We start from the raw sequence: 18,492 nt of genomic DNA, 5'->3' as shown, positions 1-18,492 counted from the left end.
CTGTCCTGTCCAGCAACAACAACAACAACAATAACAACAAAAACAATAAGGGAGACAACAAGGGCAACAAAATGGGAAAGATGACCTCCAGGAGTGGTGGATTCATGGTGCAGGCACCAAGCCCCAGTGATAACCCTAGAGGCAAAAAAAAAAAAATTGTCCTTAAGAGCAGTATGGGAAATGATACAAAAGAAGGTAAGAATGCATGGAAGAACACTTTGCATCCTTACAAAGAAGTCATTCTCTTAATAATGTACTTACAAATAATTCTTACAGAGGAAAAAAATAAAAGGCAATCAGGATAGGGAGAAAATAAATTGTTTTCTAAGATTTTTTCGTGTACAATAGGTTTGTGTATGTGTATGCATGTATGTGTGTTTTTTCTGTGTGTGTGTGTGTGTGTGTGTGTGTGTGTGTGTGTGTGTGTGTGTGTGTGTGTGTGTTAAATAACAGTAAATTAATATGCCTCTTTCAAATGGCAGATACCTTCTGGACCAATCCACAAATAAAATTATCCTTGACTGAAAAAGATGATGGGCAGGAAGAAAGCACTTTTCTTGTAGCTCTAATGCAGAAAGATCGAAGGAAACTCAAGCGTTTTGGTGCCAATGTGCTGACTATTGGCTATGCCATTTACCAGGTGGGTGGAAGCCAAATGACCTTTCAGAGTCCACTAACTGAACTCTCAATTCTCAGTTCCTCCTCAGTCTTATGCCTGAAAATCAAAGGCCAGTATTCAAAATGTATCTGATTATTCAAAAGTCTTCCTTAGGAAAACAATCCCACTTGCTTTCCCATTGCAGTGTCCCAAGAAAGATGAACACCTGAACAAAGACTACTTTAGATACCATGTTTCCCAGGCTAGAAGCAAAACATTCATCAATTTGAGAGAAGTCTCTGACCGGTTCCAGCTGCCCCCTGGGGAATACATCCTGATCCCTAGCACTTTTGAGCCCCATCAGGAAGCTGATTTCTGCCTGAGAATCTTTTCAGAGAAGAAAGTCATTACCCAGTGAGTATTGGTTATGAGAATACTTCCTCATTTAGTGCTTAACTCACAGAGAAGTTACCATGGTATTGTTGGAGCCATAACTCATCCTACCCTCCTTTTTTCCTTTATATAATCTGCTTTAAAAACCACACAAGAGGATTTTGTAGTAAAATAGCAAAGCAGGGTGTATTTCCAGTTTTATTTTGTTTTTCTCTTCCCTCAAAAAACCATTAAAAAGTTGCTCTCTCATTTTACTGAAAATATAACACTTGGATAATGTGCTGCTTTGCCATGTCTGTCACCCAGGCCTCCTCAAATAGTAGTAGTGAAGCCCTAGAGATGACAAAAAGCTGAAAGTTGCTTTTTCCGCCTGATTCCAGAACTATAAATTAAAGGCCTCTTTGACGGAGCATTGCATTTTTCAGATTTTATTATTAAAAATCTACTTAAGACAGTCTGTCTAATCTTTAAATCCTAACAGAGTAAGATAACACTTCTAGAACATGGAGCAGTTGTTTTGTTTTTTGGTTTTTTTTGGTTTTTGGTTTTCTGGTTTGTTTTTTTGTTTTGTTTTGTTTTTCCTCCAGGGTTATTTCCAGGGCTTGGTTCCTGCACAATGAATCCACTGCTCCTGGGGCCATTTTTTTCCATTTGTTGTTGTTGTTGTTCTTGTTGTTGTTGTATAGTACAAAGAGAAATTGAGAGAGGAGGGGAAGATAGATAGGGAGAGAGATAGAAACCTGCAGACCTGCTTTACCATTTGTGAACCAGCATGTGAGAGCTGGTGCCTTGAACTAGGATCCTTGTGCTTTATACTATGCCACCACCCAACTCCCTTGACAGTTCCTTTAGAAAGACATTGAAGTGTTCACTTAAGCAGCACATAGGTATCCACTAAATATAAATTTTAAAAACACATTTTTATCTTAGTCTCATTGTCCTACCCCCTCATTGTTTGTAATTGGTCAGATTATATTCAAACCATTGACTGTAACCTGCTTAGTACACATGAAGGTGGGAGGCAGTTCTTCCTCTGTTTCTTTTCTGTCTAACTGGCCTGCTTCAGTATAAATTATCATGGAAATAAAAGGTCAATATCTGGATCTGCAGACCCTGTATAATGTAGAAGACATTAGAAAAGAAGAACTTCAATGATACAGAGTCTTAGTGGATCCTATAACTTCAGAGTCTGGGAGAGAAGATGACCTGCTGTTATTGTATTTTGTCTCCACAGGGATATGGATAGAAATGTGAACATTGACCTTCCTAAGGTAAGCCTTCTACTATGAAGGGTGGGTTTTGGTGACTGGATGCTCACTTTTTTTGTATTTATTTATTTATTCCCTTTTGTTACCCTTGTTGTTTTATTGTTGTAGTTATTATTGTTGTCGTTACTGATGTTGTTGTCGTTGGATAGGACAGAGAGAAATGGAGAGAGGAGGGGAAGACAGAGAAGGGGAGAGAAAGATAGACACCTGCAGACCTGTTTCACTGCTTGTGAAGCGACTCCACTACAGGTGGGGAGCTGGGGGCTCGAACCGGGATCCTTCCGCTGGTTCTTGTGCTTTGCGCCACATGCGCTTAACCCGCTGTGCTACTGCCCGACTCCCTGGATGCTCACTTTTAACTGTGGGTTTTGTTTTGTCTTATTTTATTTTATTTTATCTTATTTTTACAATGATGTATCTTAGTGTAGACCTGTTTGGATTCAGGAATTTTGGAGTTCTCTTTCCCAGACCTCCTATTCTTCCCATTCTGATTCAAGAAATGGGAACTTTGATGTGAGGTCAAAGCCACTTTTAATATTTTTAAAATTATGATTCTTGGATAGACACAGAGAGAAACTGAGAGGGGAGGAGGATGTAGAGAGGGACACCTGCAGCCCTACTTCATCACTCATGAAGCTTTTTCTCTGCAGGCAGGGAAAGTCACATTTCTTGTCTGACCTCATTCACCAGGGTTGCTATGGCATCTGGGACATCTTGGAGTTTGACTTGTTTCCATGATGCCACAAGGGTACTGTGTTTAATTCCCTGGTTCTCCCAGATGACCCCTGGGGCTCACTCTAGAGCCTGTGATTTCTACAACTCTGAACCATAGTGCTGAGCTCCTTTTCTTTCTTTTTTAAAATTTTCATTAGTGATTTAATAATGATTAATAATATTTTAAGATAATAAGGGTGTAATTCCATGTGGTTTCCACCACCAGAGTTCTTTTTTTTTTCCTTTATAAAGGGATTAATGTTTTACATTTGACAGTGAATGCAATAGTTTGCACATGCATAAAATTTCTCAGTTTTCCACATAACAATACAACCTCCACTAGGTCCTTTTGTCATCCTTTTCCAGGACCAGTACTCCCCCCACCCCCACCTATCCCAGAGATTTTTACTTTGGTGCAATACACCAACTCCAGTTCAGGTTCTGCTTGTGTTTTCTCTTCTGATCTTGTTTTTCAACTTCTGCCTGAGAGTGAGATCATCCCTTTCTGTTTCTGACTTATTTCACTTAACATGGTTTTTTTTTCAAGTTTCATCCAAGATTGGCTGAAAACAGTTTGATGGCTAGCCTAAAGTTGGATAAAAACATTGTCTGATAAAATGGTGTCAGAGTAGAGAAAAGGACTACAGAGTTGAATTAGGGCAGTGAGTAGCTCCCACTCTTGAAACTTTTGTGTGTATAAAATTAACTATTTAGCTCCATCCACCTGACCCAGGGCACATATGTATATATTTATATTTAGCACCAGAGCCTGTGTATCATCTGAGTCCCTTTTGGTCTGAGCTCACAGTTTATTGTCACATCTGTGAACATTGTAGGCTGCACTCATTGCAGGACCAGTCTTCCTCTAGTGGCAGGGCAGGACACTCCATTCTCCCTTTGGAGACTGGGGCTATCCCTTACATCACTGCTTTATGGTAAGGAAAAAGGACTTGGATGGCTCACAAGATGGCTTATGATGCCATTCCTGATGGAAGTGACCAATCGTGTTGGAGAGAGGGATCCATTAGAGGTATAGGTCCATTATATTTGTGTGGTAATCCAAGGATTCCCTAACTAGGGCCCCAGATGATGAGGTGGTATGATATTGACCAAAAGGGCCATTGTTAAGTGGGCCAGTCTCTTGCCCTTATCCAACTTTTGTAGTCCTCTCTTTATCTGATGACCTTACACTTTCTCCCTGTTGTTTAAGCATTGAATGTCATTTATTGAGCCCAACCAGACTTAGGTTTTTAGGATCTTTATTCTTTGGGCCTTTCTGCTAAGCTGTCTAGCTAATTTGGTCTAAATCTAATCAACTAAAGAATTTATGATGCATTCTTTAGGCATTTCAACTATTATTGAGCCCTTTAACTTTGAGTTATATAATTGCCCATTGCTTATTGATACATGTACACCTGTATCCAGTACCCTAAACCCTAGCCTATTATCTAGTACCTGTTACTTAGTTAAATGATCTGCCATCTAACATGGATGTAGGCAGTCCCATGTGTTAGGAAAGATCTCATCAGATTTTAAGATTTGTGAAGTTGACATCTTAGATTCAGTATCTCTAGTTACAGTCCACAGTAAGAATTCACTAGTAGCAAAATGTGTGTTGGAAGCACCAGAAGTGACCTAGTTAAAGTCAACAGAGGTTGTATGGTGGTAAGGAATCATAAAGAAGAAATATAAAGAAGTATGAGCATATTTCTAGAAATACCAGGACTAGGAGAAATGAGGATCTTAAAGAATATGTAAGGGGTTTCTTTTAGTCTTAGAAAGAGTTCAGGGGCTGGGTGGTGGTGCACCTGGTTGAGCGCACATGCTACAGTGGAAGAGGACCCAGGTTCGAGCCCCCAGTTCCCACCTGTAGGGGAGGAAGCTTTGCAAGTGATAAAGCAGGTCTGCAGGTGTCTCTCTGTCTCTTTGCCTCTCTAGCTTCCTTCCTCCTCTCAATTTCTGGCTGTCTCCATCCAATAAATAAAGATGATAAATAAAATTTTAAAAAATAAATAAATAAAAATTAAAAAAAGAAAGAGCTTAGAATATCGATAATTGATTATTATAATCAGGTTAGTTGTGGGTTTGTTTTCTTTTTTTTTTTTTTTTTTAATTTTTTATTTAAGAAAGGATTAGTGAACAAAAGCATAAGGTAGGAGGGGTACAACTCCACACAATTCCCAACACCCAATCCCCATAACCCACCCCCTCCCCTGATAGCTTTCCCATTCTCTATCCCTCTGGGAGCATGGACCCAGGGTCGTTGAGGGATGCAGAAGGTAGAAGGTCTGGCTTCTGTAATTGCTTCCCCGCTGAACATGGGCGTTGACTGGTCGGTCCATACCCCCAGTCTGCCTCTCTCTTTCCCTAGTAGGGTGTGACTCTGGGGAAGCTGAGCTCCAGGACACATTGGTTTTCTATGATAATACAATGGCTAGTATAAATATTTATATACTTGACTTCACTATACTTTGTACCCTTTTAATGGTATCTGAACATCTTTGTATTTTAAATACTTACAGAGCCAAGTGGTCTTCATCTGTCTGGCCTAAAACTATACTTGACTTAGATGTTTAAACAACTATATTTACAGATATATGTTTAGAGTTCCCTGAACAATTTAAGCCCAGTGTCAATAGTTTGATCATCTTGCATATCTAATATATTAAATATTTAGGCTAAAGCAAATATTTGTGCTTAGGGCTATTATCCATTCAGTTTGCATCCTTAGAGACAACTACTGCTTTCCAATTACATTTTTTAAAAATGATTGATAAGTAGAATTATATGGCTAATTTCATCTCTAATTTGGGGGGAATGTCTTATTTACATCCTACTTTGTGTGTTGGAGACATCATTGAATTAGTTTAATGTTTGTCCAATCCTGTAACACTTCTTTTTTTACTTTTATATTTTTCTTTATAAAAAGGAAACACTGACGAAACCATAGGAAAAGAGGGGTCCAACTCCACACAATTCCCACCACAGGAACTCCGTACCCCACCCCTTCCCTGATAGCTTTCCTATTCTTTATCCCTCTGTGAATATGGACCCAAGGTCATTATGGAATGCAAAAGGTGGAAGGTCTGGCTTCTGTAATTGCTTCCCCGCTGAATATGGGCATTGATAGGTCGATCCATACTCCCAGCCTGCATCTCTCTTTCCCTAGTGGGGAAGGGCTCTGAGGAAGCGGGTCTCCAGGACACATCGGTGGGGTTCTCTGTCCAGGGAAGTCTGGTTGGCATCACGTTAGCATCTGGAACCTGGTGGCTGAAATGAGAGTTAACATAGAAAGCCAAACAATTTGTTGACTAACCATGAACCTAAAGGCTGGAATAGTGCAGATGAAGAGTTGGGGGTGTCTCCATTTTGTAAATGGCTAGTAGGCATATTATAGCTATATTCCAAAGGGTCCATGACTGTACTAGCTTTTTGTTGTTTTTTTTTCCCTGAGCCTGAAATCTGATATGCAGGTGGATCCAAGTTATTGTTTGGGGAAAGATGATGTCATGGCTGGAAAAAGGACCAGAAAGCTGGATCAGGGAAGAGAGTATCACCCAAATATGGGAAAAGTATATAAATATTGTTGACTGTAAACTCCATCGGTTTGATGTGATCTGGGGCCCATATTCAGCTTAGGACCTATAACACTTCTAAGAGGTGTTGTAGTTTGCCCAAATGTCTAATATCATTCCAAGTCAGCAATGAGAAGTTCTTAGGGGGGAACTTATTCTTCCTTTATGCCCTCTCTGGGTTGCAGCTCATTAATAGGGCCAAAATAAAGCAAAGAAAAACAGAATATCTACTAAACATTCCCAATGCACTAGTGTTCATACTAGAAAAAGAATCTTTCCTTCAAAGATGAGAAGTTGTACCCATGTGTCAACAGCTGTGTTATAAATACTGTATATCATTAACCCTCCAATAAAGTGGTAAAACTAGTTTTTATGTAACCAAAAAATATTACCAATAGTCAACAAAATTATGAGAGAAAAGAAAATAAGAGACATCGTATTATCTGCCTTATAAGCATACTACAAAACTATAGTAATAAAGCAATGGTGTGGTACTGGAACAAAGGCAGGTACTAATGGAACAGGATAGTCCTGAAATAAAACCACACACATGGAAACCTAATATACTATAAAGTAGTCAAAACCATTTGATTATGAAAGGAAATGTTAAGAGGAAGAAAGTATTCCTTTTTTTTTTCTGACCCTCCTTAGTCAGAATAAAAGAAATATATCTATATTCTTGTGACTAAAACAGAAACCTGGATTTCATTGTTTTGTTTCCCAATTTATTTTCACAAGTCCAAATTCTCTAATGAGCCATTACAAGAAATGAAGACTATTATTCCTATAGCCACAGCCAATTTTAAGCCCCACTATGTGTACAGTTTCATACAGTTGACACAAGGGCCTCCAACTTCTCCCAAGAACATTATCTCCAGTCCAAGGCTCTTCATTCTTGTCATTTATTTGAAAAAAGCAAATGAAAATATTCTTTTTCCTGGGTCCAATGTAAGGTTTTCTGGTTAATTTTTTAGCCTCAGAAGTTGGATCCACCTGAACAAGAGACAGAAGAGGAGCTGCAGTTCCGAGCCCTTTTTCAACAAGTTGCTTGTGAGGTAGGACTTGATCTGGTGGTCTTGGTCTCATCAGTGTTGATCAGTTCAAATTTTTCTTCTATGGAAGACATTACATTTCCTACAGGCATGGGGACAGAGGCATGGTAGAACTTGTGGCAAAAAGGAAGCAGCCTTTATCACTTGAGATTCTCTACTGATAGTCTTCTCTTCCACATCTCTCTTGCCAGTCTGCCAAAAAGCATCTCTCAAGTTCACTGGTTAGATTCCAGAACTGCTATTCTTCTGAGTATTCAGATTACTTGGACATATTACTCTATCCCTCAGTTCTCATTAGGGCTGAACATCTCAAATCCTCATTCCTCAGGTCTCAGGGGTCCCAAGGGAAGAAGTTGGGTGAATGTGTGTGAAAAAATGTTCTACAGGTGATGGTGTTTCACACTGTTTTCAAAATCATGGACAAAAGAGTCCTAGGTCAGTGATATTAGACTATTATATGTGCAAATATCACCTGGAAATCCTGGGAAAGCACAGACTTTCCTGTCAATATGTCTGATGTAGCCCTGAAACTCTGTAGTTCTAACAAACTTCCAAGTGCTGTGGGATTTAGTGTTTGTCTTAGATTAGTGGTTCTGAAATCCATTCTTACAGATTTTAAAGATAACTAATAGTTCTTCCAGTTAAAATGGTCCCTGTGGTAAGCCCCCAATATGAGTTTTTAAAAATGTTTTACAGGTGAGTCTGTTGTGTCAGAGGCTTGGGAACTCAGATCCAAATGTCCTTCTAACACAGAAATCATCTGAAGAGTTTTGATTTTGAGACTAGGTAATATTGCCAAGACCATTCTTCTCAGCTTTGCTGCATGGTCCTTGGGTCTTTGAGAGGTGGTGTGTCTACAGTTACACATGGACTACAGAAACATGTTTCTACAGCAAGGTCCCAAGGGTTAGGCTGTCACTGGAGTCCTGCCAAGTGTAGAACTTGAAATTGAAACAAAAAAAGATGTGAAAAGTCATAAAGACAGTTGTCTCTTTTTCAACAGGAAATGGAGGTGACAGCAAAGGAACTTGAATATGTTTTAAATGCTGTACTACAAAAGAGTAAGTGCCTATGCCAGCCCAAGAGAGGACTCTCATGGAGAGAAACACTTGACAGGCACACTTCCTTTCTCTTCTCAATCACTGCCCCCTCTCCCCCCTCTCTCTGAAGCTGCTCACTCCAGGGCTAAACTAGATATACTTTAATATAACTCTAGAGGACCAGAGAGATGGTTCAGTGGTAGAATATATAACTTAAATGTGAAGTCATAAATTTAATCTCTGGCAACACCAGAGAATAACAGAGAGAAAATAAGTGTAACTCCATGGATGGTGGAACAGTACTTTGTTTCCCACTCTCTGTCATAAATTACCTGGTAATAAAAATAAAATCTTAATTTGTTACTCTATGCATCAGTCTTAAAACTAGGATAAATTGATAGAATATTCCCCCTTTTAAGGCACTTTTTTATTTTGAAATTTTCCTACTCAGGAACCATGTCAACTTCTACTCTTACCAGCACTGTGAAAGAGTAATTACCACTCCATAGCACTACCCAGGTCACCATGGATTTAACCACACCTGGGACTAGGCTTACCTTATTGGACATCAACTGAATTCTGCCTTTGTATGTGATTTCAGAAAAGAACATCAAATTCACAAAACTAAGCTGGATTTCCTGTAAAAACATCATTTCCTTAATGGATGTATCCTTCTTAATATGTTATAAATGTTCTGTATTTTTTTTTCTATATCATAAAAACTTCATGGAACTCTTAACTTATATAGTCTTCACAGTGAATAACAAAAGAAAGGAAGACCCCTGCTGCTAGAGTTGGAACAGAATCAGGAAGCACAGGCTGTCCATGGACAAATGCTTTTGAGGACACATTGGGGGGCTTGTTGCCATTTGGGGGTTTCCTCCCCCCCAATCTCCTCTCATTATAGTAAACATTCTGGTACCATCAGTATCTACCATGTCCCCTTCAGATATAATGTCTAATCATTAAGTCACTTCCTTGATCTGTGTCACACATGATAGCAAATTACCTCTCCTCTTCAAAAGCCCAAGGTTTGAGTCCAAGGAGACTTAAATTAAAACACTACCCATATCTTCTTCCTTAATGTACTTTTCACAGACCAATGGTAATGGTAAACTGGAGTTTGATGAATTCAAAGTGTTCTGGAACAAACTGAAGAAGTGGACTGTATGTTATTTGCCAGTACATAACTATTAATGGATTGTGAAAACTTAGTATAAAGGGGGAATTTTAAAAGGTCCAGTAACTGTAAGTTAGAAAATTTATATTCAGAAAGGAAAGAAAGAAATTATGATGAAATTCAAAATTATTGTAACCAAAAGGAAAGGGGCTAATTTCTTATGGAAGACCCAACCCGGTAATTGCTTCTTCAGGCCGTTGGAAAGAGCCTCTCCTGCCATGTTGACAGTTATTGCAATTATATTGCCTTCTAGGTGCTCTCCTTCACCATGTCTCTGCTCTACTTCCCACAGAATCTTTTCCTTCAGTTTGATGCTGACAAATCTGGCACCATGTCTTCTTATGAACTACGGACTGCCCTGAAAGCTGCAGGTAAAAGAAAGCTTGGGACATTAGATGTGGGTTGTGTGTGATATATTGCATATATATATATATATGCCAGTTGCATTTATGCCTACTGAAAGTATTTAACCTGAGAAGTTGCTTTTTAAGATTTATCTTATTAATGACTTAGTAATGATTTATAAGATTACAGAGGCATAGTTCTACACCTCACCAACCATAAAACATCTGTACCCTCCACCCACCTACCCCCTGCTATTCTCCTACCCCCAAGGATAACCATCATAGTTATCATAAAGTTTTAGCGACTGTATTATTATTTTTTTACAAACTCATGTGCTTTGATTACTTATATTGCAAATATACAATCTTATAACTGTCTTTCAGAGAAATAAAAGTCATTTTTAACACATATAAATGATAGCAATAACTTTGAACTCATGAAAAAAAAAAGAAAGAAAAAGAAAACTCTTTACCTGCCCCCCTCCAACATTTTTTAATGCAGAGTTAGGGGAGTGGAGATAGTTGTATCATTATGCAAAAGATTTTCATACTTGAGACTCCTAAATTTCAGGTGAAATCCCAAGCACTACCATAAGCCAGAGATAAAAAGTATCAGTGATACCACTGAACTGTCTCTTGAACTTGTTTTTTTTTTCCCTTTTTTTCTTTTTATTTAGTAAGAGAAGAATAAAAATAGAGAGGGAAGGAACAGTGGAAATACCAAAGCACTGCTGTATGATCCATGGAGCTATCCTGGTGCCTTCCATTGCATTCCCTGATAGTACCAGGGTTTAAAACTTTACTTGGTAAGCAACTGTACTATTGAGTAAACTGCCCCATCCACTCCTACTACCAACATGAAGTCATTCTTATAAGTTTGTCCCAGAAAAACTATCTCATTCAAATGTAAATAATACAAGATAATATGTATTATATGTATATGTACATGTGTATGTATTATAGTACTATGTATTATAAGAAAAAAGGCAACAATCTCTAACATGTGAATAAAGCTAACTAGAAAAAAAACTTGCTACAAAGTGGATGAAATATAATACACATATTTCAAAACGAATTTTAATTCATATAAGAAGAAACTTAGCAAATAAAAATATGCAGGCAAAAAGAAAACATAGGCAGATATCTGGACATTGTTGTTCTAAATTAGAAATGGTACTGGCTAAATTAGAAATGGTACTGGTAGAATATGGCAACTTCGAGATAACACCTGGCATGAGCTCTGCAAGGAGGCAGCTTTAAAGCTGGGAATCCCAGGTGAGGGTAGGACTTCTGGGCCAACGGTGGTGGAGGAGGAGTGTAGGGTGGGTCAGGGTGGAACCAAGGAAGAGCTGTATAATCTACCCTTAGGCTAGCAAACAGAGACCAAAATTGACTAAGGAATCAGGGATTCAGCCAGGAGTTTTTCATTTGTCTGTTTCTCTCTGCACTCCTCCTGCCCCATGACCAACTGCTACACCAGCTGCTTCAGGCAGGCCTCCTACGGGGCTAATTTATTTATCAAGATTCCGGGATAAGCAGGAGTGTCATCCAAAGAGGGGGAATATTTCCCTCAATTAAAGGCTTTTTTGTTTTTTCTTTTACCTCCAGGGTATTGCTGGGACGCAGTGCCTACACTATATGATTCCACTGCCCCTGGAAGCCATTTTTTCCCTTTTATTGCCCTTGTTGTTTATCACTGTTGTTGTTATTATTATTGTTATTGCTGTCATTGTTGACAGATAGGATAGAGAGAAATCAAGAGAGGAAGGGAAAACAGAGAAGGAGAGAGACAGATACCTACAGACCTACTTTACTACTTGTGAAGCAACCCCCCTGCAGGTGGGGAACCAGAGGCTCGAACCAGGATCCTTATACCAGTCTTTGCACTTCATGCCATGTGCTTGACCTGCTGCGCTACTGCCAGCCCTCTTTTTTTCTTTCTGAAGGGGGCTGGAACTCTATCTGAGTGACAGAATACCTGACCAATGAGGGCCTCGGTATTGCTTGGGTTAGATTACCTGTCTTTCTTCCCTCTTCCTCTTGAGTTTATTTGATAATTGCTTCTTGTAATTATTTGGTTTTGACTGGTTTAATTGTTTTTGATTGGGGACGAGGCTATGTACTCATACTCTGGAGTGGTTTAATCTGCAAACTGACTGTTAGGGTTTTTTGTTTTATTCTATTTTATTATAATTATTATTTGCACCTGTCTATTTTCCCTCCTCTCCAGGTTGACCTAAATTAGCTATTGTTGCTTGTTCTATTGATAGGTGATTGGGTGTGCTGTCCATTGTGGGAGAAACTTACTTCTCTCTCTCTCTTGTTTCTCTGCTTTTCTTACTCTTTCCTCCTAGTGAATACAAATGGTTTTCCTTTCTTTAATTCTCTCTCTCTTTCTATATTCTCTGTCCCCACAATCTCTTAAATCTATGCTTGATATTGCATTTTAGTAATTGCTTGTTCTTGCTATGTATTTTTTTCTGATATTGATATATCAGCTGCTAATCATGACAACAGCAAGTACATAAACTTAAAAGATCAATCACTAGTAAAAAAAAAAAAAAAAAAACTGAAACTATAATCAAAAGCTTCCCCAAGAATAAATCCCAGGTCCAGTTGGCTATACTAATGAATTTTATGAAATATTCATAGAGGAACTAACACACATCCTCCTCAATCTCTCCCAGAAAAATAGAAGAAGGACCACTCCCAAACACACTTTATGAGGCTAACATACCCCAACACCCCAAAGCAGGAAAGGACCCTACTAATAAACAAAAGTATAGACCAATAACCCTGATGAACACTGATGTAAAGATCCTCAACTAAATCTTGGTTAATTGAATCCAACAACATATTAAGAGAATAATCCACCAAGACTAAGTGGGATTCATCGCCAGGAACCTCAGGATGGTTCAATATTTGCAAGTCAATCAATGCAGTCCACCATATCAATAAAAAAGAAAGATAAAAATCTTTTATCAATTGATGTAGAAAAATCATTCAACAAGGTCCATCATCTATTTATGATAAAAGCCCTCAAGGAAATGGGAGAGGAAGGAAAATTCATCAATATAATAAAGGCTATATATATGACAAACCTATGGTTAACATCACAGCCAATGGGGGAAAAATTGAAAGCTATTCCCCTAAAATCAGGAACTAGACAAGGATGCCCACTCTCACCACTTCTATTCAACACAGTAATATGCTGTGACTTACGTGGGGTGGCTCCAGCCAGGAGGTAAGCCACCGATTCTTCCCTCACTACTAGCTCAAGGGCTCAGGGATTCAGAAAGGAAGATTCAGGGAGCATTATGGTACAAACACTCATTTATTGGAACGTGGGTTTGGGTATATATAGAAAGTTAAACAAAGAACATTTTTCAAATACGTCAGAAATTACAGGTTTCTTAAAGGTCAGCTTCCCCTATGGTTGGGGGCTGGTATGACAAGAATTGATGCGATACATAAAGGTCTAGATAGTTAGTCTCCATGATGCAGGTAAGTTAATTATCCAAAGTCATTTGAGAGAAGCATAGGGGTTAAACCAGTAAGGTGAGATAGAGAGAAGAAAAACAAGGTGTGATGTAAATCATAGATATCAAAAAGCACAAGTAAATAAGATTTTGGGGGTTTCTCTGTCTGGTGTTGGGGAGGTGTATGATAGAATGTGTTTTCCTATCATAAGGTCAAAAGGTGAAGTGGATGTGTGAACTTTGAGTGACTATCATGAACTTTGAATGAACCTTAAAGCAGGAAGCCATGTGGCCTGCTGTTAGCAGGGAGAACTAAGTGTGAGAGGCCTGTAGGATTTCTGTGGGCCTGAGAGACTAACAAGGAGAAACTGAGTCTGGGAGACTTTTCCCTCTTGGCTTATCTCTATGAAGAGAGAAGCTAACAAGTGGGGTGTCTTTCCAGACCTCCATCCAAGGATGGGAGAGCTTCCCTAAGCTCTACCAAGCTTTCACATAGTCCTACAGTCCTAAAAATCCTCACCAGCACAATCAGGCAAGAAAGAGATATAAAAGGAATCCATATTGGAAACATTGAAGTTAACCTATCATTATTTGTAGATGACATGTTGATATAACTAGAGGACCTCAGAAACTTTGCCAAAAAACTACTGGAAACTGTCAGTAAATTTAGTAAAGTAGCAGGTTATAGAAAAAACACCCCCAAATATGTGGCATTTCTCTACACAAAAGGTGGGCCAAAGTAAACAAAAGCAAAGAAACCAATGCCATTTACAATTGGATCCAAAAAGGGGAGTCGGGCTGTAGCACAGCGGGTTAAGCGCAGGTGGTGCAAAGCACAAGGACCGGCATAAAGATCCCGGTTCGAACCCCGGCTCCCCACCTGCAGGGGAGTCGCTTCACAGGCGGTGAAGCAGGTCTGCAGGTGTCTATCTTTCTCTCCTCCTCTCTGTCTTCCTCTCCTCTCTCCATTTCTCTTTGTCCTATCCAACAACGACGACAACAACAATAATAACTACAACAATAAAAAATAAAAAAAAAAAACAAACAATTGGATCCAAAAAGATTAAATACCTAGGAATAAATCTAACAAAGGACATGAAAGACCATTTCAAGGAAAACTATAAGACACTGTACAAAGAAATAGAAGATGACACAAAGAAATGGAAGAACATCCCCTGTTCCTGGATTGGAAGGTCATTAAAATGGCAGTTTTGCCAAAAACAATCTACAGATTCAATGTAATCCCCATTACAATCCCAATGACACATTTTAAGGAAATTGAGCATCTAATTCAAAAATTCATGTGAGATATTAAGCAAACATGAATAGCAAAAGCACTCCTGAGGAAAAAGAAAAAAAATGGAGGCATCATAATGCCCAATTTTAGGTTATACTACAAAACAGTATTAGTTGAAACATTGTGGTATTGGGACAAAAATGGACATATGGACCAATGGAATAGGGTAGAGAGGCCAGAACCTAACCCACACATGTAACCTCATATATGTTATGGCAAAGGGGCCAAGTTTGTCCAATGTAGAAAAAGTCTCTTTACCAACTGGTGTTAAAAGAGTTGGACATGCCACATGTAGATAAATGAAACTAGACCACCAATTAACACCATACATTAAAATTAGCTCATAATGATCAGAGGGATATAATTATTTTAGACCTGAAAGTACAAAATACATAGAAGAATATATTGGTAAAATATTTCTTTTTTTATTTATTTAAGAAAGGAGACATTAACAAAATTATAGAATGGGGGGGTACAACTCCATGCAATTCCCACCACCCAATTTCTATATCCCATCCCCTCTCCAATTCTTCTTCTAGCATTTGCCCTTCTTCCGTAGCCAGTCAACAAGGTCAGGTTGAAAGCTGTCAGGAGTTGCTTGTTGCTGGCTTTGAAAGTGACTGGGATCCATGTGGATTCAGTCAGCTAGGAAGGATCGTCAGTTTCCCCAATAAATGGGTACTCACAGGATGCACCACGAGAAGGTCGATTCAATGCATCCCAATAGCTTTCCCATTCTCTATCCCTCTGGGAGCATGGACCCAGGATCATTGTGGGTTGCAGAAGGTGGGAGGTCTGGCTTCTGTATTGCTTCCCCACTGAACATGGGCATTGACTGGTCGATCCATACTCCCAGTCTGCCTCTCTCTTTCTCTACTAGGGTAAGTCTCTGGGGAAGCGGAGCTCCAGGACACATTGGTGGGGTCTGCAGTCCAGGGAAGCCTGGCTGACATCCTGATGGCATCTGGAACCTGGTGGCTGAAAAGAGAGTTAACATACAAAACCAAATAAATTGTTGAAAAATAATGGACCCAAAGGTTGGAATAGTGGAGATGAAGTGTTGGGGGGTACTCACTGCAAACTCTAGTGTACTACTGCTTTCAGGTATATATTTGCCATAGTTCATGGATACCTGTGAACATATGCTCTATCTCCTGGAACCTGGTCTATATCTAGGTTTTGGGACTTTGTTAGGAAGTGAACCACCTGGGATGGAATTACAGAATACTATGAAAGGAAAGGTCTCACCCAAGTAATGAAGCTGAAAGGTTGTCATTCCACACATGAAGTCTCTGGACACAGTCTGAAGTGAAGCATGCTGGGGTTGCACTTGTTGAGTTGATTAGGTTGCAATCAGCTGATGCAATATTATTTGATAAGAATTGGGAGAAGCATACGGGAAAGTGGGACCTACTTTAGGGTCCCAGAACTGGGGGAAGTTTAGGCTCTATAGTGGAGATGTGAGGTTCCTGCTGTCTTATAAGGGTTCAAGAAGACAATAGATAGTTACTGTTATCATCACATTATTTGGTATTTGGGTTAACTTTGAAAAGTCCCTTTGTTAGACATATAATCAATTTTCCCCCTCTCATATTAATTAGTGATTTATATGACTACAATTTAATAAGTGTGTACATAAACACCATTCCCATCACCAAAAGTTTGTGTCCCATCCCACCCCTCCCCACCCCCTCACCAGCCCAGGAAGCCGCATATCCTCTGACTTTCAATTTAGTCAGATCCTTCTTTTAGTTTCCCTTTCTGATCTTCTTTCTCAACTTCTGTAGATTAGTGGGATCATCCCATACTCATCTTTATCTTTCTGACTTAGCTCACTTAACATAATTCCTTCTAGCTCTGTCCAATAAATGGTGCTGGGAAAACTGGGTTGAAACATGCAGAAGAATGAAACTGAACCACTTTATCTCACCAGAAACAAAAATCAACTCCAAATGGATTAAAGACCTGGATGTTAGACCAGAAACAATCAAATACTTAGAGGAAAAATTGGTAAAACACTTTCCCACCTAAACCTCAAGGACATCTTTCATGAATCAAACCCAATTGCAAGGAAAACTAAAGCAGAAACAAATGGGTAAAATATTTCTTGACATTAACATCAGAGATGTTTTAGGAGAGGTGGGGGGTCCAGGGTACATTGGTGAGGTCAAGGGAAGTCATGTTGGCATCATGGTAGCATCTGCAACTTGGTTGCTGAAAAAACATTAAGATATAAAGCAGAAAAAAATTGTTTAATAGCAAGAACATAGCTGATGAGATTTGGGATCTCCATTTTGGAAAAATCTAGTAGGTCTATTTTAGGAATATTGCAGGGGGTCCATGACTTTACTAATTTTTGCCTGAACCTGATAGCTAATATTCAGGTGGACCAGAGGTATTGTCTGGGGAGATGGTGTCAGAATTGGAAATAGGACTAGAAAGTGTGATCAGGGCAGAGAGTACCTCCCAAATATAGTAAAGGTATGTAAGTATCATTTTATGATGTCTTTTTTTTTTTTAGGTCTTTCTACTTCTTTGCTATTTTGGGTCACTGCAAACTACTTTTGATTTAAGGTGTATATTTTCCCCTGTATTATGAGTACATGTGTACATGTACTATGCCTCATGGGCCTTGGTCTATATCTAAATTCTGTGGCTTTGTTAGGAGGTGCAACAATCCAATATGGAATTGAGAAGTCCTATGAGCTAGTAATAGTCTCAAAAGAGTGCTAGAGCTGAAGGGTTGACATTCCATTACTGGTATCTCTGGACACAGTCCAAAGTGAAACATGTAGAGGTGGTACTGTACACATTGTTTTGTCTGAGTTCAGCAGATGCAGTATCAAATGGTATGGATACAGTGAAGTGCACAGGAAGATAGCCATGCCCCAAAGTTTCCAGGACTGGGAGAAATAATGGGTTTTATAGAGAATGGGGAAGGTTCCTGCTGTCTTGGAGTTTAAGAAGGCAATAGGTAATTATTATTGTAACCAAGTTATTAGGGAATTTGGTTTGTTTTGAAAATCCCATGGTTAGGATTTGCTGTATCATACAAGACCTTACCATGGTTTATGCCAGTTAATGCTATTTACCTATAGCTGTAAATTATATAGTGACACAAGCAATTGATTCTAATCTCCCTGGTCTAAGACTATGGGGGATTTAATATTTCATTTAAGCAGTCATTATGAGAAATGTATTAAAAATTTGAGCCCACTGTTAAAATTCAATCAGCTTACCAATTTAAAACCTTAAGTGCAGAAGGAATATATATATATATATATACACACTCAGATCTGGGGTCAGCAAATTAAAAAGTTTGAGAGTTTCAATCTGTTTCTTCCCTCACATATTGATTAGTGATTTATAAGATTGTAAGTTAATAGGAATGTATATTAACACTGTTCAAACCACCAAAAGAATGTGTCCCCACCCTCATACCCTATAGTGAAGCTAAAAATCTATCTTCCCCCCAACCTCCAGAATTTTTTACTTTGGCGCAACACTAAAATCAGTCAAATTCTACTTTGTTTTTCCCTGTCTGTTCTTTCT

General features: G+C 38.9%; 1 protein-coding gene across 3 annotated transcripts in view; it reads left to right on the top strand.

Moving 5' to 3' along the window:
- CAPN9 (calpain 9) overlaps positions 1-18,492 on the top strand; it is a 138,009-nt gene that overhangs the window by 103,143 nt on the left and 16,374 nt on the right. For all 3 annotated transcript variants that reach the window (XM_060192018.1, XM_060192019.1, XM_060192017.1), the window contains 8 exons: positions 483-640; positions 804-1,012; positions 2,226-2,262; positions 7,523-7,603; positions 8,604-8,661; positions 9,242-9,306; positions 9,739-9,807; positions 10,113-10,191. In XM_060192018.1, the coding sequence (XP_060048001.1) occupies positions 483-640; positions 804-1,012; positions 2,226-2,262; positions 7,523-7,603; positions 8,604-8,661; positions 9,242-9,306; positions 9,739-9,807; positions 10,113-10,191 (756 nt within the window). The remainder of the gene's footprint in view (positions 1-482; positions 641-803; positions 1,013-2,225; positions 2,263-7,522; positions 7,604-8,603; positions 8,662-9,241; positions 9,307-9,738; positions 9,808-10,112; positions 10,192-18,492) is intronic.

The sequence above is a fragment of the Erinaceus europaeus genome, chromosome 6, assembly GCF_950295315.1.
Source record: "Erinaceus europaeus chromosome 6, mEriEur2.1, whole genome shotgun sequence".
NCBI classification, from domain to species: domain Eukaryota; kingdom Metazoa; phylum Chordata; class Mammalia; order Eulipotyphla; family Erinaceidae; genus Erinaceus; species Erinaceus europaeus.
This window is presented reverse-complemented; position numbering and strand designations above follow the sequence as displayed.